Here is a 25630-nt window from a genome sequence, read left to right on the forward strand (position 1 = left end):
GAATGCAGCAAGGTCTTGGGGGTCCCCTTGTATTCTTGCAGTGAGCTGCTTAGTATTTGGACCCTGGGGAGGTCTGGGGTCCTTGAGGTAGCAGTAACTTACCAAATAGTATAGAAATAGTTCAATATTTAAAGCATTGGTTCAGCTCTACAGGTGTGTATCAGTGTATCATCAGCCCTGCTGCTAACAATATTTAACCTCCGGCTTCACTGTTATGAAGAACCTGGAGGTTCGTTCCCTCTCAAAACAGATCCCCACAACATCCCGGGAGATTTCCCTTCACCCACCCCATAGTCACAACCCCACCCAGTTCATAGGTCCTCGCTTGGACACCACACAGAAACAAGAGTATTCTCAGATAATTTATTCTGAATTTTCATATAAACAGGTAATTATCCCATATTTTACATGCAGAGCAATTTTGATATTCCAAAAAAAAAAAAAAAAAGGCAAATTCTGTACATGGTGCTACTTGGCTCTTGTAGGAAAACATTGAAAAAATAAGAATTGATCTCTTGGTGGGTTTTGCGCCTCCGAGTTGATTTCTGCATAAGCCGAGGCACATTTGATCCTGCATGGCTGACGTTGGACGGGAGGTGTCTGCCGCTGATACGCAGGGCCTGGGACCCCCAGGCCCACAAGGCAGAGAGTAAATAAGCCATTCCTGAATGTGTGTGTGGACACACACGCTTTGGGTTGGGGGAGGCTCTTCCTTTCTTCTCAAACGGGACCGAGAGCCCCAGATCCCTGGTCTGAGTTTTAACAAGGATTTTTAGGGCCCACACCCAGATTAAAACGCGGCTGGAGGCTGGTTCTGGACCTTGGCTGGTATGAGAAGATGACAGCGAGCTCAAAAAGTCATTGTTTCCCCTCTGTTTCTGGGAGACACCTAAGGAAACATTCACTTCCAGGCACAGCCTCTGAATGTCCATTGCATTCTCTCATGTCTTTGAAAGAACAAATGCCCATCTGTTCTTTCTATCCAACCTCAACTCTGGCACAAACCAATATTCTGAAGAACATTCCAGAAGATTTTCTGAAGGGACACCATTCTACAGGTATCATTTATATACAATCAGCATGTCCCTGTTCCCCACTCCCAACAAAACCATCATTTCTGAATCGCCTATGTGCCAAGTGGCATCCGAACCCCAAACTTCCACCCGCCACAAAGTAGAAAAAAGACTGTCGTTTGGGGGACTATAGCACATCCCATCATGTACCCAGATGGCGAGCATGGGCCAAGCCCTGATGGTGTTCCTGCCCATTGACCAATGTTATGATGGCTACGAATAAACACCTCCCAACCCAACAAGCACATTTCATGGCAGACTTCTCTGGTTGGAGAAGAGTGGAAGATCTGTCCATCAGTTAGAGGCAGTCTCCAATGGTCTCGGCGTTGTTGGTGCAGATCTCTGCACCAATTCCCACATTTTCTTTCAGTTTTGTTCAACGTCTATCCAGAGAACCAGCAGCACTTCTTGCTTCTTACTAGCTTAAAAGGACAGAAAATCACCCAGAACAGCTCCCAGAATAGAAACATTTCCAGACGTGTGTTTGGCATCACTGGTCCAGAGAGAAACAACTATGTGGATTTTGCCACATAAATAAAAAGGGGTTTTAAAATATTGAGACACCTTTCAACACAAACAACAAAAAGTGTCATCCAAAGCTGGCTTTGTTGCTTTTTTTTGTAACCCATCACTACAATCCTCCAGGATATCCATTTCTAGGACTAAAGTTCTGTTGTGACAGAGTCAACATTATCTGATGCAAAAGGAGGTTGTGACCCAAGCCTGCTTCCTCTTTCACTGCAGCAGCAGAGACAGCTAAGTGAAGTTAGGGAACTCCAGTTTACAACGGGCGGGCCCAGCACTCTACAGTACCTCTCCAGGGCAAGTGGAAGAAAGGTGACTCTGCAGGGGTGGTGCCTATAGGTATGGGAAGGGCAGCGAGGTTTGCTGAGTATGACACCACTCCTGTTGGCCCTGCCCAGACTTACACACGGGTTATCAAAGTGCCCCAAGGTCAAACAGTATCAGCTTGAGGTCAACCGAACCAAAATACAGGGGGTCCAAGGTTTTGTTGCTAAAAGATGTGTTCAGCATCTTGGTGGGTTTGGGGTTGAGATTTCTCAACATGCTCCCTTCCCACTCAGAGAATAAAAAGAGACTCTGCATTGGGTGTTTGTGTGTGAGGTGCCCATGACAGTGATTTTTTCCACCCCCACCCCCCCAAAAAAGCATCTCAATCTGAAAGGAGTGGAAATAAACCATGGAGAGCCCAGGGCACCTAGGTGCTCACACCAGGGGGATGCCATGGGACCATGGGGACGCTGGCTCTGTACCAAAGCCTGTCTTTGCCCCAACAGGGGAACTTCCCTCACCAAAGAAGGGTAACTCAGGACTGCATGCCCCCCCTACGTCAGATACATCGTGATGGCCTGAAACTTGGTTCATTTCAAGGGCCACGGTATCAATGGATGGAACATCAAAAAAAAAAAAAAAAGGAAGATTAAATTCAGAGGAGAATATTATCAGCCAGAAAAAGGATCTATGCTCACATGAAAGCCATACTTCAGCCCAACTCCCTCCCTCAAAATTCTTACTGGTCCCTGGCATTCAGAATCAGCTGATACAAATTTTCCCTGATTCAGATCGGATCCAGGCAGAATTCTGAAGTCTCAAAGATGTCCATTATTGAATCACATCCTAACAATACACTGAGGTAGATTGTGCTGGGAAAAAAAAAATCATTACCCCACATTCACCTGTTTATTTTTCTTTGAAAAAAAAAAATTTACATGCACTCCATTTCTTACGAAAGTGATTTTTTACAGTGATTTTTATATATTAAAATAAATAATTTTCCCCTAATATAAGAAAACCTTTCTGAATTAGAAAAATGTGAAAATTGCTGCTAGTGTACTATATGGCCACTACAAATTTACTACGAAAAGAACAAAATACCTAGATCTACGTGTTTTGTCTTCTTTTTAATTTACGTACAGACCCTCTTTTATGTACAAAATAAATTTGGCGAAAATAATTTCTGTGCTCCTTGTACCCAATCACTGAGGTTCCCCAGAAATAGTCTGACATGCTGTCATTCCTCAAATCATATAAATAAGATAGCCAGAGGCAACTAGGATGTGTGTCTACCTGTGTTCTTCATCAAGAATTGAGAAGGTTCGGAGGTCACCATGGCATCTCTATCCTGTTCTTAAGCCCACAACTCTTAAGAGAAGAAAAGAAGGAAGCAATCAAAAACTTGTGAGAAAATGCACTCAATGGATAAGCCATGGGTGATGATCTGGATGAACCAAAGTGATGAGTTCACCGTGGTCTTTATTTGAGCAGCTGTAGTTCTTTCCCCAAAGGGAAGCAACTGTGGCATCACGTTCCTTCGCAAGTTCTTGGTAGTGTGAAGGTCCTTAGCGGTTTCTCCTCCAGACTGTACTCTCTTAGGGACTGCAAGATCGGTAAGTACCTGAGAATTCAGCTCAGGCCCCACACCTGGCCCAGCTGAGGTCACTGGGCGCAAAGCAGCTTCTGGGAAGTCAGCTCTGAGGACAGTCGGATGCCCTGAGGGCGGAGGGGACCCACAGGCACGTCTTCATATCGCTAGCGTTCTCCAAGTCCCCCTGTGCTGTCCCACTTGGGGATCTGACTGTGCTGTGTTTGCACGATCCCCGTAGGACGTGCGCACACAGCTGAGGAAGCTCGAGAGGTACATACATACAGGGAACCAGAGGATCCAAGAGCCACAAGTGTGTTCGAAGGCAGGGCTCAGCTTCCCAGAAACCAAACCATCCGTCAAACACCATCACCCACATGCTCCGCGTGGCCTGATCACGACGTCCAGAAGGCTTAGCAGCTAACGTGGCTTTAGTCCCAGAAAAATGGATGCCTTGAAAACCAAGGAAAGAGGCCACTGGTGCCTGGCTCCGCCTCCCCACACAGGCAGACAAAGCCCCATGCCCTACCCGCCCCCCGGGAAATGGTCAATAACTTATGAGGCTGATGCTGGAGATTTTTTTTTTTTAAATTAAATATGTTACAAATATATTCTCAAAACTCTTCATCATCTCAGTTCTTCTTCTTTTTTTTTTTTTTTTTTTTTTTTTATGTCCTGGCTTTGTTTGGTCTTGAAAAGATCCATTATCACTCCAAACGACTCCCACGTCTCCTGGAAAACATTTTTCACCAAAGTTAAGGGAGAGAAGACTCCTGAGGCTAAACTTGGGACTGAAGGAGAATCTTGAGGGCACAGTCTCCCAGTAGATAAGAAGGAAGGGAGGGGGGGAGCAGATCAGGGGCTCACACACTCCAGAAGAGCAGAACCTTCATGGGCTGACCCCCAAAGCGGCCACTCAGCACGCATGATTTGCACACACACACGCACGCACACGCACGAGTACACACGTGAGCCACACCCCAGGACTGCAAAACTATATCCAAAGTACAAAAGCAGCAGCTATTGGTCAATTTGAGGAACTGATTTTGTGAAGGAAAAAAAAAAAAATCCTTCTGGATGAAAAAAACTTTCCTGAAGCCCACTCTGCAAAGTTTGGAATTCTACTAGGACAGGGTTTTGGGGGTTTTTTTTGTTTTGTTTTGTTTTTGTTTTCTTTCTTTCTAACTTTTGTTCCACAAACAAGATTTATGTTTTACACTGTAGCTCAGACACCAGCAAAAAAAAAAAAAAAAAAAAACTTTGTAAAAACAGGTGCTTTCTTTCAATCTGCTAGGAAAAAAAAAAAAGGTAACATCCGGGCTTAAAACCTCGGTGGTCCAAAAGGACAGCAGCCGTGGAAACCCCTTTCCCATCTAGGTTCACAGTTAAGTTCTCAGATGACTAGTCAAATTGGCAATCAAACCAATGTGTTTTAAGTCAGAAGAGGAACAGAAATGGATAGGTATGATCTCTGAGCTCCGTTTGACACTGCGGCTGAGTCGTGTGAAAATCCTGAGTTTTCTGAAGGCCTTCAAACCAGAGGAAAGTGAACACAGGAACCATTCCCCCGAGCAGGGGCCGTTAGGAAGGATTAGACCGGGGCAGAGTCAGAATGCGTCCGTTTTTCTTGCCCCCGTTCATGTGGGTGTAGGGGATGTGCTCCTCATAGTTTCTCTTTAGCCCCAGCGCAGACCCTCCATCCCGGCCCCCGGCCTCCTCCCTCTGCGCATGTGACGACCGGTCCAGGGGGACACTCTCCATGTCCTCAAATTCCATCTCCAGCTCCTCACTCTCGGGCACCTTGTTCTCCTCGCTGTGGAAGAAGGAAACTTCGGGGAAACTGGGGTGCAGCTCGTCCTTGAGCAGGTCGACAATCTCCAGGAAGGTCGGCCGCATCTTGGGGTTGAACTGCCAGCACATGCGCATCAGGTCGGTGCTGCAGGACAGAGGGCACGTGGGGGGGTGAGGCGCGGGGCCCCCCGCCAAGCGGCCCCCTCCCCACCCCTCGCCTGTGGCCCACACCCACGGGGACAAGTGCCCGGCACCGGAAAGGCGACAGTCAAGCAGAAACAGCGATTCTAGGGGCGCTGAAAGATGGTTTTCTAAAGAGAGTCAAGGGGGCTGTCTCATCCCCAAACCAGATCCAGAAGGGCCTCTCCTGATGTTGCTACATGCTGAAGACCATGGTTCATCGTGTTTTTTTCTTTTAATTTTTAAATTTGCATTATTTATTTATTTTTATGCTTTTTGGCCGCGCCACCCGGCTTGTGGGATCTTTGTTCCCCGATCAGGAATCGAACCCGTGCCCGCTGCAGTGGAAGCAGGGAGTCCTAACCACTGGACCGCCAGGGAAGTCCCCATCATTTTTTTAAAAATTGAAGTATGACTGATTTACAATGATGTGTTAGTTTCAGGTGTACAGCAAAGTGATTCAGTTATATATATATATATATATATATACATACACACACACATATATATAAAAGAATATATATATTCTTTTTAAGATTATTTTCCCTTATAGATTATTACAAAATATTGAGTATAGTTCCCTGTGCTATACAGTAGGTCCTTGTTGTTTATCTATTTTATATATGGTAGTGTGTATCTGTTATTCCCAACCTCCTAATTTATCCCTCCTCCCCCTTTCCCCTTTGGTAACTGTAAGTTTGTTTTCTATGTCTGTGGGTCTGTTTTCTGTCGGTTCCTCACTCTATATGTACATCCCTGCACCTGATGAGGGCAGCTGGGCGGACTGACCCTAGAGGGCCAGTTCTGAGTGGCTGTCCTGCAGGCCCAGCCCCCGCTCTCTGGAGGGTGGGGGGTGGCGGGCGGGTGGAGACTATGACTTTACCTAGGACAGGCCCCGAGGGCTTGGGATTTCCAGTTTACCTCCTCCTTTCCCCACTGTAACTTCTTCTAGGGCAGGGGTTGGCAAACTTCAGCCCTGGACCAAATATGGCCCCCTGAGTGTTTTTGTAAATAAAGTTTTATTGGCACGCAGCCACACCCACCCAATTATCCATCATCCACGGCTGCTTCCAGCTACAAGGCAGAGAGCCACCCAGCCCACAAAGCTGAAAATATTTACACTATGGCCCTTTAGAGAAAAAGTTTGCAGGCCCCCCACCCTAGGGTCTACATTTAATTTCTCTGGTCCTGGAACTACACCTAGCTGCTAATTGGCTTGGCAAGGAAAGGCCCTTCATAAGGAGATGTTTAAAAATATTTTACTCAGAGTTTCTATGTAACTCTGCTTCATATTTTTTTTGCTTATGAGGTTTCTTCAAACTACGTTTTCTAAACAGCTATCTTATTCTTTTGAGGATGAAGCATCAAAATGGCCTCCCTCCATGGATTTTTTTCAGGAGGGCAAAGTTTTTTCTTAAGAAACACTGATAAGGGAATTTATATGTAGTAAATGCTTATTGTAGAAAGTTAGAAAACACCCAAAAATATGGAGAAAATACAGCTTGTGCACAACTCTCCTTCAGATATAACCTCTTGTCTTTTCTATCTGGATACATTTGGAAATGTAATTTACACACATTTATTACACTTATTTTAACATAAGCTAATCCACTGAGTTATAAAATATATCATAAGCATCATCTGAAATGTCAATTTCTGTTTTGTATTATTTTATCAATTTACTTGGCAGTTCTCATATTGTTGGATGTTTTGATCATTTCTTTTTTTTTTTTTTTTTGAGATTTAAATAACATTTCTGTGAGTAGCTATGACAACAGGGTGATAAGAAAGATTATCTAACCATACCACTGACAGAATTGAATATTAAAACGCTCCCTTCTTTCCTCCCTCCCTCCCTCCCTCCTTCCCTTCCTTCCTTTCTTCCTTCCTTCTATTGCTAGTTTAGGAAGATAGTACTTTCTTTATTTTACTTTACATTTATTGGACTATTATGACGCTGGATAATTTGGTAAGTGTTTAATGATGTGCATTTGGTGTTTGTGTTGTACAGCTGTTCCTACAACATAAATTTAAGACAAATATTGGGAGGGAAATATGTCATACATACTCCTGACAATTTTTTTTTTTTTAGTGTTTATGCGCAGTGATTTCTTTTTTCCACTTTTAATGAGATATAATTGACATATACCACTGTATTATTTTCCTGACAAAAATGTTAAGTGTATAAAGAATAGAGAGCTAAACCTAAGTCTCCACTCCAGCTCCCCAGTTTCCTTCCCAAAGTAACCACTACTGTGCAATTTCCTATACAACCTTCCAAAAATATGAAACGCAATAGAGCATACATCTAAAGATATAATACACAAACACAAGCATCTATGTAGACACAATATGCAAACACAAGTGTGCATGCAAAGATGCAGCAGGCAAGCACAAGCGCACATACAGACATCATAAATGGAATACAAACACAAGTGTGCGTGCAAAGAAAAAAATCTGCAAACACAAAGACATGTAGACATACGATACACAAACATGAGTATCCAGGCAAAAGGGCAAAGACTTTTGAATGAACACCTCACACACTGTACCCCATTTCTACACTTACACTCTCTCTGGACAATTGTCGGGTTGATCCAGATACCCTCCATCCATGACAAATTTTAACACCTGCTCGTTTGATAGGCCTTGGTAAGGCTGTTCCGCCAAGCTGGTAATTTCCCAAAGGACCACGCCAAAGGACCTGCCAATGACAGTCGAGAATATTAACAAAGAAGCCGTTAAAATACACACAACATACACACACACACCCCTTCTTGGTTTACTAGAACCTGGTTGGCCAGTTCACTAAACAATTCATGCTGCAGCTCAGAAATGCCTGTAAGATTAGTGTCCACTGGAATGTCACAGTAGCTGTGCAAGGGTCCCCAGACATGCCATCCCTTCTTTTTCTAGATGGAGAAGCCCTGAGGGAAGGCAGTTTTTAAGTGACCCCTCTTGCACTGGTCATACTAGCAGAGCAACCTGGAATTCAAGTGCAGTGTTCTGTCCACCAACCCACACATGACTCACCACATGTCCGAAGAAGTGGTAAAGACCCCGTCCTTCAGGGATTCTGGTGCCATCCACCGCACGGGGAGCAGACCCTTTCCCCCTTTCCGGTAGTAATCCGTTTCGTAGATGTCTCTGGTCATTCCAAAGTCTGACAACAAACAGTAGTTCACATGTTCTTAGCCTTCCGCCTGTGGCCAGCTGTCTGCCATCTTTTCTGCCCCACCCCTGGTAGAGCCCTCAGATGAAGGCACCTGCCCCAGGTGTGAGCTCACCTGGGTCACAGCCAGATCCAGTGAGAATGGATTCTGAGCGTACTCATGGGGATGTGGAGGGAGAGGATGGGCCACCATTTAAAGGGAAAGAAAAAGAACCACCAAGTAGCAAAGAAGTGATGTTCTGACCTGGAGCTTGGGAATGTCACCCTCAGCAATGCCTCCTTCCTACCCATGACCTCACAGGCATCCCAAACTGAACTTTTCACACTCTGCAACCAACCTACTGTTCGCCACTGGATCTGGTCCCACCACCCACCCAGCTGCCCAGCCAGAAACCCAGTGCTGGGTCTTCCCTTGGCCACCCCCTTTCCTCACACCCCACAGAAAAGACAGTGGCGAGTCCTGCCCCCTCGCCCTCCACATCCCTCTCTAGTCTGTTCCTCTCCACAGCCCTGGACGCCCCCAGGCCCGCCACCATCTCTCACCTGCAGGACTCTCCCTCCATCCTGACCCTGACAGCCCACTGCCCAAGAGAAGCTACATAAATAGGATCATGTCACTTCCTGCTTCACACTGGCTATGTAGGATAACATCGAGATGACCTACCATGACCGACAAGGACCTTCCCAGTGTGGCTCCTGCTTCTCTCCTCAACCTCACATCTCACACTGCTCTGCTCCCCTCTACGTTCACCTTATTCACACCACATCAGCCATCCTTCCAACCTCACAGCCTCTGCACGTGCTGTAGCTCCCCCTGAGACGCCATCTCTCAGGGCAACTTCTGACCCTGCAAGTCTTGGTTAAAACGTTGCCTCCTTACAGAGAGAGAGGCCTTTCCTCTCCATCATGAACTGAACCCTTTACTTCCTTCAGCGTTCTCTTCCCAGTCTCCATCATCTTATTTACACATCAACTATTTTACTGTTCGTCCAGAACAGCTCTGCCCAGTAGAACTTTCTGTGATGATGAACGTGGTCTATACCACACTGTCCAATATTGTTCAAGGTTCCCAGTTCAACTGATGGACTTAATATTTTATTTTACTGAATTTAAATTAATGTAAATTAGTTCACTGAATTTTAGTTATTTTATTTTGCTTTACTGAATTAATTAATTAATTTATTTATTTATTTTACTTAATTAATTTCATTTTATTTTACTATATATGGAATCTAAAAAAACAAAAAATTGTTCTGAAGAACCTAGGGGCAGGAAAGGAATAAAGATGCAGACGTAAAGAATGGACTTGAGGACACGGGGAGGGGGAAGGGTAAGCTGGGACGAAGTGAGAGAGTGGCATGGACATATATACACTACCAAATGTAAGATAGACAGCTAGTGGGAAGCAGCTGCATAGCACAGGGAGATCAGCTCGGGGCTTTGTGTCCACCTAGAGGGGTGGGATAGGGAGGGTGGGAGGGAGACGCAAGAGGGTGGAGATATGGGGATATCTGTATATGTATAGCTGATTCACATTGTTATACAGCAGAAACTAACACACCATTGTAAAGCAATTATGCTCCAATAAAGATGTTAAAAAAAATTAATTTAAATTATTTTACTGAATTTAAATTAATCTAAATTAGTTTACTGAATTTAAATTATTTTATTTATTTTTACTTAATTTCATTTTATTTCACTGAATTAATTTCATTTTATTTTACTGAATTTAAACTAATTTAAATTAGCTTACTACATTTTAATTATTTTATTTTATTTTACTGAATTTATTTTGTTTTATTTTACTGAATATATTTTATTTGATTGAATTTATTTTATTTTACTGAATTTAAATTAGTTTAAATCAGTTTACTGAATAATTTATTTTATTTTACTAAATTTTATTTTATTTTACTGAATTTACATTAAACTCAGTGGCCAGTGGCTGCTGCGCTGGATGGTGCAGATAAAAACTGCAAGCTGCAAATAAGAACTGCAAGCTGCACAAGAGCAGAAAAATCACGGCGACTCATTCAACCTCGCCCCCGTAACACCTCCTGCAGCGGCTGGCACAAACGCTACTTAAAGAAGTGAACGAGTGAATTAATGAACCAATGCAATTAAATTACAGCATGAGGACTAGGTCCCCGTCCGAACCCTGCCCCTTCCCAATATTAGAAAAGACTGAAGCACTTGCTATAGACAACTCCTCCTGAAATCGGAAGGCCTGGCCCAGACATTTCAAAGCAGAAAGGCAGACGCACCTCCAATTTTGACGGTAAAATCGTGGGCGACCATACAGTTTCGAGCTGCGAGGTCCCGGTGTACAAACTTCTTGGCGTTCAGGTATGCCATCCCGTCGGCGATCTCCGCAGCCATCTGAATCATCTCTTGCAGGGTAGGGGGAGGGCGGCCGGGGTTATTCTAAAGTCGAAACATGGGGTCGTGTTCAGCGACACCAGTGCCCGAGGCCGGCAGCGGGCACCCCACCGGGCACCTGGAGGCAGCTCACCTCGGCCTCAGGCCGCAGGGAACGGAGGTAGCTCTTCAAGTCCCCGTGAGCCATCAACTCCATCACCACCAGCGTCGGCTGGCCTTTGGATACCACCCCCAGGAGGCGGACCTGTGGAACAAGCATGGGGGGGAGGGGCGGGGGGGGCGGTTCTTGGATGAGGGTCTGTGGGAAGATGTCCACTCACCCGGGTCTCCCTGTCTGGTACCTACATCACACACAGCACCCTGCTCCTGAGTGGACTGTGGAAAGCCCTGGTCTGCCCCGCTGAAACACCAAGGTCCATGTCTTGTTGGGTTGGGGAGTGGGAGAATTCAGAACTCACAGTCTGGTGGGAGGGGGGGAAGCAGACAGACGTGCCCCCACACAGCACAACATGTCAAGGCAAACCCTCATATCTCTGAACGCAAAGGCCCACTTCCAGGCCTTCGCATAGCTGTTTCCACTGCCTGACCCTCTGTCCCCTCGCCTGAGCTGACTGTCCTCAGCTGATCTGTCCACACGGCTCGGTCCCTACACTCTGAGGTCTTTGCTCAAATATACCTTCGCCACTGCTGCATTCCCAGTTCCCCAACTCTGCCCTCCTCTCCCCTGTTGCCATAGTATCATCTCCTTGTGGACAACATCATTAATCTACTGGGTTTAGATTCTGTCTCCACCCGCGGGATTGAGAGCTCCAGGAGGGCAGACGTCTGCTGCATCCCGGAGAGGAGAATGGAGCTCAGTACAGAGCAGGTGCTCCTTGAATATGCGTGGGGCAAGGACGAAAGGACACAGGCTCAAGGAGAAATTAAGGGACCGTGGTGGGAGCAGAAAGGCAGGGAGAGTCTGTGCTGACTTGGGGGAGCAGGGAAGGGGTGGACCACTGTGTTTAAAGGTTACAAAGGAGCCAGGAAGAGGGAAGAGATGGAAGATTCTGGAAAGCAATGGGGCAGTGAAAAGGGTCTTGCTCTGAGTGAGGTGGGAGAGGATGGGATTTGAGAAATGAGAAGGGAAGGGCCACCTTTGTTTTGGATGTTCAGCAGAGTCGGGGCTGGGCAGGAGGTCCACAATAGGACCTCTATTGCTCTATGCAATAGGAGGAAGGACAGGTATTAAAGGAAGACTTTTTCTGCTCCTGGAGCCAAGTCGGGACTCACCACGTGGTGGCAGGTGAAGCCCTTCATGACCGAGGCCTCGTTGAGAAATTCGATCCGCTCTCGCAGGCTGGCGGACTCGTTGACCGTCTTCACCGCCACTCGGGTCTCCGCCTCGCCCTTGACAATGTCCCTGGCGTTGCCCTCGTACACCATGCCGAAGGAGCCCTGCCCCAGTTCTCGCAGGAGCGTGATCTTCTCTCGAGGCACCTCCCACTCATCCGGCACGTACACAGAGCAGGGAAACACTACACCTCACTTATCTACACAGTACCCTTGGAGGATCCCTCAGGGGTCCCTGGCCATCTCCCACCTGAGCTCCCCCTCCCAAACGTTCACTAAGTGACTTCTGTGATCCAGACCCTGTGCCGGGCAGTGGGCACAGAGCCAGGAACAGGACAGGCAGAGACTGGGGAAGGAGTCCAGGGTTCTGGCCAGTAAATGCTGAGCTGAGCCTGCATCCCCATCCTTTCTGTCTGATTTCAGAGCCCTGCTACCAAAGGATGCTAATTCCCATCTGAGCCTATTATTTCTGCAAAGTACCAAGGGGATAGGGGATGACCCTATCTGACAGGTGAGTGAGCTCACCCAAGACCACCCAGTGCCAGTGGATCTGCAGATGGGATGCAGTCACATAAGTGAGAACAGAAGAATCACCCAGCCAAGCGCTGCCCAGGTGGCGAACCCACCAAATGGTGTTTGTTTTAAGCCACTAAGTTTGGGGTGGTTTGTTACGCAGCAAATAATCTGCAGACAAATACGCAAAGTCCTCATAAGAAAAGCCAAGATGTTTTCTGCCCTCCTCTGCACCTGTTATGGGCTGAATTGTGTCCTTAGCAAATGTATATGTTGACATCCTAACCCTGGTATCTCAGAATGTGACTGTATTTGGAGATGGAGTCTTTACAGAGGTGATCGAGGTAAAATGAGGTCATTAGGGTGGCCCTAATCCACTCTGACTGGTGTCCTTGAAGAGGAGATCAGGACACAGACACACACAGAGGGAAGACCATGTGAGGACACAGGGAGAAGACGGCTGTCTACAAGCCAAGGAGAGAGGCCTCAGGAGAAACCAACCCTGCTGACCCCTTGATCTGAGACTTCCAGCCTCCAGGACTGTGAAGAAATCAAACTGTTTACTAAGCCACCCAGTCTGATCACAGCAGTCCGAGCGACACGATACGGTCACCAATGGCTCTTTCAAGGACATTGGATCAGACAAGCGTTCTGCACCCAAATGAACTCACAGATGCTCACCGGGGGCCCCTCAGGGTTCTGAGCTTGGACCTTTCCCTGTGTGTATCCCTTGGCCCAGAACTTCCTGGCCTTAAAGACCCATGAGCCCCAATTTCTAGCTTTCACTTAGTACCCCTGTGCTCTCAGCCACTGCTGCATCCCCGGAAGGAAGCAGGACAGTAGCGTGGAGAGGTGGTCCTGAGGTTCAGCTTCCCCATCTCCGAGACGGTTAACAATGCCATTCTCAAACAGGCAGAGGAGGCTCTGGATCAACATTCGTCCCCCCGCCCTGCTCCTGGGCTCTGTGCATATTTCCACTTGGAATAAACTCCTTGTCTAGTTTCTCTATTCTGATGCTTTGAGGTCTTGCTGAGCCTGCCAGGACCGCCCATCCCAGGGGTGGCCAATTCCTACAGACAGTAAATGACGTGCCTGTGAGCCCGCTTTTCATATGCAAACCAACCAATCCACAGCCCACACCCCAACCCCCTCCGTGATCAGCCTGTCACACTCTGGGCCACTATCCCCCTGCCCTGATCACCCCAGGGCCAGTTTGCAGACAACCAAGGACAGCCCCTATGCCCCAGACCCTGCTGAAACAGTTCAAACTAGCTCATCCTATGTCTTACCCTGCCTGACCTCTCCTTTCCCATGGAAAAGACAATAAAGCCTCTTGCCCACGTTTTTCCCTCCTCTCCCTCTGCCGACCCTGGTGCTTCCCCATGTGGCCCTGCCTCCTGTTTCTCCGGACTCTGTGAGTCTAAACTTCTTCCTCACGATAGTCACTTGCAGGTCTGCATGTCTTTCTTATCAGACTTATTTAAAACAAATCCCAGGTACCCTTAAAAACACCCCCCCGTACCCCAAGGCAGCATCCTGCCAGGCGATGGTGTTCATGCCTTGAAAGTCGCTTTTTGAATTTGCTGCATGAAGCATTTTAGAAACTTGTAGTGCAACCACTGCCTTCGCATCTGAAGGAACAGCCAAGCCTTTTCTTCAGGGGTCACTCACTGCCTTTTGGTACAATCCAGGGGAATACGGCCATTGATCCTGCCATATCAGCATCAGCGTCACACCCATGGCCAGCTGCCAGCAATAGCAGATGTGCCCCTGGTACACACCCATCCTCCCACCTTCCCCATCTTGTCCCTGCTTCTTGCCTGCCCCATCCCTGATCCCCAGTCTCTCACCTTGGCTTCTGATTCCCACCTCCGAGCCTGGATGACCAGTTTGGTCACCACTTTCTGGCTCTGACCCTCAGCACTCTCTCTGGCACAGCATCCAAGCTCTATACCCCCACAGCTGGGGCACCAAGTTCATGGCCTCTCAGCCAAGCCCACGCATGGGTCCCAGACCAGCTAGATCAGCCCATTCAAACAAGTGCCAGGCAGCAGGTGTCCGACTGCTCCCGGTAACAGGGTTTCTGCAGCAAGGGGCAGGTCTGCAGACTCAACTGAACAAAAGGACTCTTCTCAGCCCCCCAGGGTATCAACCCTTGACTGTCACTTGACAGTGATGGCAAAGGAAACTGAACAGCGGGATTCTGGTCACCCACAAGGGAGGGGATCATACTCACCATCGCTGGCACTGAGGTACTCGGGGTTTGAAGAAGCATACAGTGGTCCCAGTGGCCCATCGGGCTGCCTGGATGAGAAAAATGGAGACATTCCATCTTGATATCCTCACAGAACTCTGTGGGTCATTAGCGGGAGGTTACAGCCTCCCCAGTGCAAACAGCCACCCTTATTAACAGCATACACGTAATCCTGGATACAGTTTGGGGTGAGGATGGGGGACCCTTATTTTTTTTAGCAGAAGCCCATCGGATGCCTACTTAAGTGCATCACCATGGAACTGCTCACTCATAAACTACAATTTATGGTTGTCAATATAACATCTAAAAACTGCTCATCCACTGCTGTTCTGGAACCATCTCGTTCCAGCTTATAAGAAACAACTGCTGAATTTTCAGGAAATTTGCAAGGCAGTTGTTAAATACAACCACTATTTAAAATTAAATTACACAGGCTTACAGTTAAATACATTATATTCAAAGCAAAGGTAATGAATATTCAAAACCAATTATCATACTACCTCTTACTTTGATGGACTGGACACTCTTCAGCCCTTCTGTATTACCTTATTTATTTATATGATTGCATCCATATGGCAGAAATACTATATATCTGTGATTGACTGCCTATCTCTTCCCAACTCTGCGTTCAGTGACGTCATGTCTGTAGCTTGCAATTGGCCGCGGTGGGAATATTCACAGCGGGGATAAATAGGCAAATGCTACATACCAAGACCGATTTATTGTTCCGTTGTACATCCAGGCTTGAGAAAGTGATGGCAAAAATGTCAGTAATGCGGATTTAGCTTAAACGTGTGTCATCTCTGTAGCCATGACATTGCCAATGGCATGAAAATTGAGGAAATGTGCTTTCAGTATTTAAAAATTATTATCTGATTCTGCAAAAGTCATTCCTATTGTCGATGAACGTATATGCCTTATTTCATTTTTATTTTGCTCTTTAATGTAAACAAAAAAATCAACATTCATCTTGGAACTACAGCCGTTCATCAGTTGCACTCATAGGTTGGTTATAGATACAAAAGTTCAGGGGAAAAAAAATTGACAAAAACATTGGGTGAGGATCAACTGGCTGTAGGGAATTTATGATAGTGAGTATCGTATATTGTATTATGATCATTATCTGTAAATTGCATGCTATGCATCCTTTAGATCAGTAAGATTTACACGTCTATTTATTTATTTATTTATTTTAAAAATATTTATTTATTTATTTTTCATTGCGCTGGGTCTTAGTTGAGGCAGGCGGGCTCCTTAGTTGTGGCATGTGAACTCTTAGTTGCAGCATGCACGTGGGATCTGGTTCCCTGACCAGGGATCCTACCGGGGCCCCCTGCACTGGGAGCGCGGAGCCTTACCCACTGCGCCACCAGGGAAGTCCCTACAGGAAATTTAGATATAACTCTATCTACGTGTAGGGCTACTTTTCCCCGAGAGAGCTGGTTGTTAACCATTTACCAGAACACCTCCGTGCTCACCTCTTTCTCAGGAATAGATAAATACTTCCGATCACAACACTGAAGAGAAAGACAAAGATGAGGGGGCCGATGATAATTTTTGCAATATTTGATGGCACGTCTACTGAAATAGAATAAGAAAATATAGGTTTCACATCAAAATGTGTTCACATCAAAGGTCACACCGGAAAACACATCTACATGTCCAATGGGCCACTGGAGAATGTCCCCCTTCTCCAGTCCCTGAACCTCTCCTGCGGTGACCCCAGACCACTGCCCATCACCAGCTTTTCTCCCTTCACCATCGAAGGCCACCTTCATGGGCACACAACCCAAGCCATCAGGCAGGTCCCCACACTCAGAAGGTTCTGCTCTCTGTTTAATGCTCTATTGTCCCTGTCTGGAAAGTCTTAATAATTTTTAAAGAAGGAGCCCTGCATTTTCACTCTGCACTGGACCCTACAAATTAAATAGCTTATTTTAATCCCAACAGCACCTCTGGCAGATGAAAAATTCACCAGAAGTGCCCTGTGTTTGCTGGGGGTCGTCCCAAAAAACTAAACCAACTGAAGAAATGCTACGTAGCCTTAATTCTTTTTAATTCATACACAAGGCTGAGTTGTCTATAATTACAAATGCATCCACGTATTCCGACTCTTCCAAGCCAAGGAAGAAAGTGAGTTCTGGGAAGCCAGAGAAGGAACCTCGTCCTTCAGGTCTTTAATAATAGTAGTTTACTGAACACTTGGGAACACGCCAGGCACTGTTTGAAGTGCTTTGCCTGGGAGATCTTAATTAATCATCCCATAAACCAGGGTGGGAGGTGCTATGACCAACGCCAGTTAACAGATTGGGAAACAGAGGCTCAGAGAGGTGAGGGGTCATGCCCAAGTCCAAGAGCTGATCCACGGTGGAGCAGGGATTTGAACTCGGGCCATCTGAGCAAGTTCTTGACCACCGTTCCATGCTGCGTTTGGTGGCCATCTCTATCCAGAGACATCTCATCCTCCTGGACCTCCCTGAATTGACAGCAAACTTCCTCCTCCCACCTCTGGTGGCTCCTGGCATGGAGAAAGCCTCCCTAAATATTTGCTGATTGAATGGGACATGAAAAATGGAAACCGTCTGGTCACGTGCCGTGGTTGGCAATGTCCCTCCTCCCCATCCCTTGGCAGGGGAAGCTGGAGGCTACTGATTGCTTGGAACCCAACACATCTCAGGGTAGAATCTGAGATCCATGCTGCCTGCCCCACCCCGTCTCTGTGTCCCAGATCCCACAGTCCTTAGATTCCAGTGGCCACCAGAATTAGGGTGCGGGAAGGGAAGCACCTAGAGTGCAAAATTTGAGAGGAACTCTTGCGCTTGGCCATGCCGGGGCAGAGTCAGCCCCTGCGGGTGAGTGCCTCTTTAAATTTTGTACCCTAGGTGTCTCGCTTGTCTCCTTGTTATTTAAGAAAGAATTTTTTGAAGTAATCTGATGTGTCAAACATTTAATTCTCCAGATTTTTTGCTATTGTTAGTAAGCAGTGCTGGATTTCCTTGAACATTTATCTCTTTTGGACATCTCTGATCACTTCCTTAGGATGAATGTCTAGAGCCAGCACTGCTGGCTGAAATAGTAAAAGCCTTTGTAAGCTTTTCTGATACATACTATTAAAGGACTACATTTTAGGACTCGTCTACCATGAAACAGAATGTCCGTGTGTCTGCACTCTTGGACAACACTAAGTACATAATTAAAAAACAGAAACAAACAAAAACCTTGCCAGTTTGATAAGCTAAAAATTCGATCTCATTTTGCTTTGCTTTTTTTTCTTTTGGTGTGGTTTTGAGTGAGGTTGGATCTTTTTTTCCTTACATTCTGTATTTTTTCTATTTCTTTTTAAATAGGTTATTTACATCCTTTGCTTATTTTGTGTGAGGACATATATCTTTAACTCATAGGAGACATATATACATACTCATTTTGTATGAAAGATATTAACTCTGTCAATGATGTTACAAATGTTTTTCCCACTTTGATATTTTCCTTTGAATTTTATTCATGGTGTCCCTCCAAATCCTTGAAAACTCCTGAGTCTTAGGAATGTCTTTGTTATTGATGATCCCCTTGGAACATACCTGAGTTTATGCTAAGACATGAGATGGTTCGGGATGGGGGGGCTGGTCACCAGAAAACCAAGTGTGTGATTAGAGGGGTGGGGTGGCCTCCAGACAGGGGGAGGGGTTGGAGATGGAGTTCAATCATGTGGTCAGTGCTTCAACCGATCACATCTGTGTAGTGAAACCCCAATAAAAACTCAGTTCACCAAAGCTCAGAGGCTTTGGTTCCTGGCTGGTGAACACATCAGTATACCAGGAGGTGATGTGTCCTGATTCCATGGGGAGAAGACACAGGAGCCGTGTCCAGGACCCTCCTAGCCTCCACCCTATGGGGCTCTTTCTTTGGGTGGTCCTGACTTACATCCTTTGTAATAAAACTGTCATTGTCATATAGCATTTTCCTGAGTTCTGTGAGCCATTCTAGCAAATGATCAAATCTGATGGGGCTGTGATAACACCCAAATTTGTAGCCAGTCAGTCAGAAGTGCAGGGGGCCTGGAGAACCCCCAAAACTTGCATCTGGCATCTGAGGTGAGGGCAGTCTTGGTGGGAACTATGCTCTTTTTAATTTGTAGAGTCTGTGCTAACTCCAGTGGAAAGCATCAGAATTGTAGTGCTATATATCTGGGTGGTGTCAGAACACTGACGTTCCCACCCAAGTTCCCACTCCTCCTGGTCTAGAATCTCCCTTCCTTCCAAGTATCTGGGTTCCTACCGCATGTCGGGCTGAACATCTTCTGCCCCAACTCATACATTCTTCTAGTTTCCCCCAAGATATCACCACTTCCAGGAAGCACTCCCTAACCAGCTCAGCTCTCCCCACCTCTCCTCACCCTACTGTCCACAGCGTGTCCAGCTCACCCAATGGCAGCACTTCCTGCTTGCAGGCCAAGAGCACACCCAAGGCTGAGCAGATAAGCGCCCACATCCTCCCTTGGAGGTTATGGCCTACCTAAAAACAAAGATGAAGACACCAGTAACAGGAGCTAATGTGTTTACCAGATATGCCCTGTGCCAGCCACTTGACATTCATGATGTCACTGAAACGTCCCTTCACCTCCAGAGGTGGTCCTAGTATTATATCCATGGTCAGATGAGGAAGTGTAGGCTCAGAGAGGGCATGCCTCTTGCCCTGGTCACACAGCAGCAGCCGTTGGACCCAGGAGTCAAGACAGAGCCAGTACCCACAGCCTCCATGTTTCCCCAACCATCCTTTGAAATGTTCTGCCGTGTTCAGCACCAAGCACAGACCCTACCAGTCGAAGTGGCCGTGCAGACTTACAATAGTCTGTGACGTAGAAATAGGTGGCTTCCGTCCAGGAGCCATTGCCCGCCAGGGAGGTGGCCCGAACTCGCACACTGTAATTCCCGGGTGGCAGACCACGCAGCCTGCAGCCCCGCTCCAGAGCAAAATGCCTGCGGGAGACGCAGAGGTGCAGCTCCTAGAAGACAAGGATCCCACTCAGAAATGACACAGACGGAGTTAGGCACAAACACTGCAATAGGCAAGTGACTTTGAGACTCGAGGAGTTACAGAACCTTAGCTCTATGGGTAAGGCACAGAGAGAGAGGTTATCATTGATACATGATACGTGATAACAGCCAATCTTCCTAAACCACAGCCAAGTATGTGGCTCAGATCATGTCATTTAATTCTTATAACCACCTCATGCTTAGCCTTATGTTAGAAACAAGAAAACTGAGGCTTGGGGTGGAGGTCTGGCAAACGTTTGCTGTAAAGGGCCAGAGAGTAAATATTTTTGGCTTCAAGGGGGCCAGACGGTCACTGTCACCAACTCAACCCGGCCATCATAGCTCGAAAGCAGCCAGAGATGGATCCTGAATCCTGAATCTATAACATCCATAAACAAATGAACGTGGCTGTGTGCCCACAAAACACGGTGGATGCTGAAAGCTGAACTTTGTAGAAATTTACACATGTCAAGAGATGCTATTCTTCTTTGGATTCTTTTCAACCATTTGAAGATGTGGAAGTGATTCTTGGCTCACGAGCTGCACAAAAACAAGTTTTACATAAATAGTTTGCCCTCCCCTGATTGGGGAGCTGAAATGATTTGTCCCAGATCTCGTAGCTGGTAAGTGGCAGGGAAGCCCTTGAACCCAAAACTGTCTGGCTCCAAACCTCTCCTTGAAACCACCATGGGATATTTTCACCAGGACTCCAGAAGGTCAGAAAAAAAGGGACCCAGATCACCTAAATCACCTAAGAGCCAACCGGTTACATGGGCTTAATGTCTTAAGGACAAATTTTAAAACACCTTCCTTGCCTTTTGATTTATTTTACCATCATTAAAAGAGTTGGGATCTACTTAAATGTCTGGCAAGAAGAGAGGAGATAAGTAAAGCATACATGTCCCAGCAAGAAACATGTAAAAAGAAAGAAACCCAGAGCTTATTAGGAAAGGCGTGAGGCTCACTGGGAAATATGACCACGAAACCTGCAAACATCGGCCAGATTTTGAAAACTTTCCAAAACAGCTCCAGGCTAATAGTGCATGCAGAGAACTGGACTGGAAAATTTCAGGAAGGAGTGGAGAGACAGAGAAACATAAAAACTCCCGTGCTTATCATGTGACAATAACAGCAAGAAAACAGATCGTGCTGGCGGCAGGGGTGGGGAAGTCTAGTCCAAAGGTTCTTCCAAGTAGAATGAGTCACCAAGTGGAAAGGGACAAATAAGCAAATATAGAAACCAAAGGTAGCTGCTATCCGGGATAAAGGGGAAATACATCCTACAGTGCTGGTCATGTACCTCGAGGGGTGGGGACGGAGAAGGGAGCATGATGGAAGGAGCTAGGGGCAGCTCTCTCCATAGACACCAAAAAAGCAAAATAAAAAGCAAAACAAGAAGCAAATCTGATGAAGAGTGACGAAGCCAATTATAGAAGTTTGTGCAAACAAGAGAAAAAAAGAAAAAACAAACAGCTCAAAACTGCAAAAACGTACTGAAGCAAAGGATATAAGTGCATAAAAACTGAAAATCGATGCTCTTTCCAGGATGGGGGTGGTCCCTGGTACCAGGGTCCCCCAAGGTGGGAAGGGAAGTGGTGAGGGGGAAAATGACTCAAATGCAAGGTGCAAGGAGAGGCAGAATCAAAAACAATGCAGCTAGAGGTGATTTTGGCTGTTAAACTAGCAAATAAGGGGAAAAAAGGACCTCCCACCAAATGCTGGAGAGAATTTTGTGAAACTAGCAAAATCATATCCCAACAGCACAAACGGTATAAAAATAGTTTTTTTATATTACTTTTTACTTTATCAAAGCGATGTTAGACAATTATGGAAAATGGAGATAATCGCCCAGTTTCGCTTATAGGTTTTTGTTTCTTTTAACATATTGTAACCTCTCACTCCTAATTTTCCCTCTGTCCCTCTGTTCCCCTAAAGAGCAAATAGGGGCTCGTGTGTCTAGGATCAGGGTCGGGCTATGCAGGGCAGAGGTGATGGCGGAGATTGGTGACGAGGATTCTTCCTGGCAACAGGAACGAGAGAGGCGGGGCCAGTGAAGGCGGCGCGAGAAGGTAGGGTTGGGTCCGATCCCAGAACGGGAACAACTGTCCCAGTTTACCCAGATTATCCTGGGATGCAGGACTTCAAAGCTCAAACCTGGGAAATTCCAGGCAAATGGGGATGAGTGGGCCTCAGTAGCACAGACCTGTCTCCATGGAGACAGAAAGCAGATTAGTGATTGCCAGGGGCCGGAGGAGTAGGAAGCAGGGAAGACTGAGGGTTGATGGCTAAGGAGGTGGGCTTTCTTTGCTGGGTGATGAAAATATTCTGCAACTGTGGTGATGGTTGCACAACTGTGACTATATTAAAAATCATTGAATTGTTTGTGTTAAATGGGTGTATTTTATGGTATGTGAATGTACCTCAATTAAGCTGTTATTTTAAAACCCTCGTGCCTGAGCCAATCAGCACACAGCACTGTCACGGTCGTATGATTGGGTGTCACGTGACCTCAGCATGGCTGGAAATGCTGGGACACAGACTCTCTCTTCCTCTAGGCTTGGCACTGAGAGGATATGAAGATTGGAACCACTAAAATCACAGGACAACCAGAGGCTGCTGGGATCACTGCAGGGACCTCTTGAGATGGAACAGATCCAAAGGAATTCTGGATCCAGCTCTGCCTGATCTCCTTCAACTGTTCAGTATGGGAGCTAATAAGCTTCCCTTTTGTCATAAGCTACTTTGGATGGGGCAGTGGGGGGGGTGGGCAGCGGTGTTTATTGGCTGCTGGTGGAAGATGAAGAATAACAGCTTGGAAGATCTCAAATCCAGAGCCTGTAATCTCAACCTCTACATTATACTGGACAATGGTCACCCCCAACATCATTTTAAAGGGCTGTACATCCACGAGTTTTATGGATATACCATCCTCTATGTATCCATTCTCCAATGGAGAGACATCTAGTGGCTTGCACTTTTTGCTAGTGGTGAAAATCTTATGCATAAAGCTTTACCACCACCCCAAATTTGAATTATTTCCTTAGAACATATGGGATTGATATATATGGGATAAGATATTAAATAAACTCTGCAATAATGGCTCCCTATGAATCATGTCTCTCTTTATACACCCCTGAGGGCTCCCCTCCTATACTGATGCTGGGCTTGGCCACTGGACTCACGCTGGTGCACATTTTTCCTTGTTTCTTTTGACAACGCTCTGCAGGACATATAAAAACAGGCCGAGGGTCAGATTTGGCCCACAGATGATAGTTTGCAGATTTCAGTTCTAAATCATCATCAAAGCTGAATATTTGGACATCAAGAGATGTGGTCCCAGGAAGGATCAACAGAGTAGAGGTCCATCTGTCCTCTCTGGCTTGGGGAAGCCAAGCTCTGCCCACCTGGTTACAGGATGAGTCTCCCTCAAAGTTCCAAGAAGTCGGACGGCTTTGCGACAACCTCTGTTAGGGGTTGGCAAACTAGGGCCCGCAGGCTGAATCCATTCCACTGCTTGATTTTGTAAATAAAGTTTTATTAGCACACAGCTACTCCCATTCATTGTCGTAATGTCTGTGTCTGCTTTGGAGCTATGACAGCAGAGTTGAGCAGTTGATCCAAGACTGTACGGTTCCCAAAGCTGAAAATATGAACTCCCTGGCCCCTCACAGAAAATGACCTCTGAACAACGTGATCACCCTTAATGGCCGACGGCAGGCGCCACAGCCCAAGGATCTGGGTTTGAGTGTTGGGTGTATGACCTTGAGAAAGTCTATTCAGCTCCCCAGATTTCCATTCTCTCAGCCGTCAATGGAGACACTAGCAGATTTTCCCTCATTGTGAGGTATAAACAGATCATTGCAAAGGGCTCAATTGATGGCAGGGTACACCCTCTGGGTCAAACTCAGGAAGGTGACTTGACATCTGCCTGAAGTCACCCAGTAAAGGGGAGAAATATCCTTAATCAGGTCCAAGCCCCAGCAGTGCCTCTCTTGACAGGTGTAGACCCCAAGCCCTTTCTGGGGATAGAGACCTGCCCCACAGTGGTTACAGGCTTAGAGCAGGGACCAGCAAATCCCAGCCTGCTTGCTGCCTGTTTTTGCAAATAAAGTTTTATTGGCACACAACCATACCCCTTCATTTACGTATTGTCTACACGGCAGCTTTCACAATGCAAAGGCAGAGTTGAGTATTTGCATCAGACCCCATCTCACCACAAAGCCAAACATGTTTCCTATCTGGCCCTTTACAGAAAAAAATTGCCAACCCCTGGATTAGAGCATCAGATAGTCTTGGGTTTGAATCCTGACTCTATTCTTATAAACCTTGGATGCAACTTAAATTCTGGATGCCTCAGTCAGTACCAAGCTCATTTGGGTTATTCTGAGGATTTATTGCACTTCATTGGTCCGGAGAGACATATTATTTTCACATTTTGACACTTCTGAAATTGGAACGCATCTTACAATTAGAATTGGCAACAGCTTTTCCTCTCTTAGCGGTCTGTAAGAATAACAGGGCATCTTATCACATCTTAGAAATGGTAAAATAGGATAAATGAGATACCGTGTATTAAGCATTTAGCATGCATAGGGCACACGGTAAGTCCTGGGGATAGTTTAGCTACAATAAAATTTGTAAGCTGGCATTTCTGACCCATCTCCCTGGAAAGTCATATATCAAGGCTTTGGGTCCTCATGACAAAGCACCTAATGAGAGAAGCACAAGAGCCAGAATTTAAGAAGAAGAAGGAGGTACCAATGACAGCCTTGAAGGCACATCCCCAGGCGTCAAGGATCTTACCTCTTCGCCGTATCGTCGATAACTCACTTCGTACAGCACGATCAGACCGTTGGGTTCCTTGGGCTCCTGCCACATCAAGTGAACGACGTTGTTCTCGAAGATTTCGTGGGTCACGGGGCCAACAATATCATCTGCCTTGGCTGTAAGGAGCAGTGGTTAGAGGCAGCGACCCGATCCCCGGATCAAATCCCACCTCCACCACTTAGCAGCTGAGTGACCTTAAACTGGGTATGTAACTTTCTTGTGCTCCGTTTCCCTTATTGGAGAACGGACATATAAAGCTCGTCACATGGGATTCTCTACATATTTATGTCTGTCTGTCTATCAATCAACTGATCTATGTCACACCCTGTTGAAACGGAGCAGGGCCCTATGGTCTGTGTCCCCCATGTCCTCCGCCTGCCTTTTGTCTGTGGAAAAACTTTAGCCAAAGAATAAGTTTAATCAGAGAAGGGAGAAAATGCAGAAACAAAGGAAAACAGTCAAAGGAGACCAAATAATAATAGTTTAGTCATTAAGCAAAGTCAAGGACCTTTAGTTCCTTCTCAAGGGCTATAGATACTATTCTGAGCCATGTCCTGTGAGCTGTCTTATAGATACTGAAACCCTCACCAGGTGGAGACGTTGACTACATGATGACCAGACTGTACCCATGACATAAGCCGCCACAATTCCGAGAATTGGCCTCAAAGAAATGGAAACAAACCAGCCCTGGAA

The 25630-nt window shown here is 46.3% G+C and overlaps 1 protein-coding gene across 3 annotated transcripts in view; it reads right to left on the reverse strand.

The window, feature by feature from the left end:
* Nucleotides 1-349: 349 nt before the first annotated feature.
* The window catches only part of INSR (insulin receptor), a 134873-nt gene continuing 109592 nt past the window's right edge, over nucleotides 350-25630 (reverse strand). For 2 of the 3 annotated variants that reach the window (XM_082455398.1, XM_082455396.1), the window contains 10 exons: nucleotides 24914-25053; nucleotides 19920-20079; nucleotides 16556-16658; nucleotides 15060-15127; nucleotides 12251-12495; nucleotides 11112-11222; nucleotides 10864-11023; nucleotides 8461-8590; nucleotides 7997-8131; nucleotides 350-5392 (listed from right to left, as the gene is read on the reverse strand). In XM_082455398.1, the coding sequence (XP_082311524.1) occupies nucleotides 5038-5392; nucleotides 7997-8131; nucleotides 8461-8590; nucleotides 10864-11023; nucleotides 11112-11222; nucleotides 12251-12495; nucleotides 15060-15127; nucleotides 16556-16658; nucleotides 19920-20079; nucleotides 24914-25053 (1607 nt within the window). In that variant the 3' untranslated portion in view covers nucleotides 350-5037. The remainder of the gene's footprint in view (nucleotides 5393-7996; nucleotides 8132-8460; nucleotides 8591-10863; nucleotides 11024-11111; nucleotides 11223-12250; nucleotides 12496-15059; nucleotides 15128-16555; nucleotides 16659-19919; nucleotides 20080-24913; nucleotides 25054-25630) is intronic. The other variant, XM_082455397.1, reaches the window with a different exon arrangement.

This window comes from Balaenoptera physalus (genome assembly GCF_965194825.1).
Source record: "Balaenoptera physalus genome assembly, chromosome: 3".
Classification (NCBI taxonomy): domain Eukaryota; kingdom Metazoa; phylum Chordata; class Mammalia; order Artiodactyla; family Balaenopteridae; genus Balaenoptera; species Balaenoptera physalus.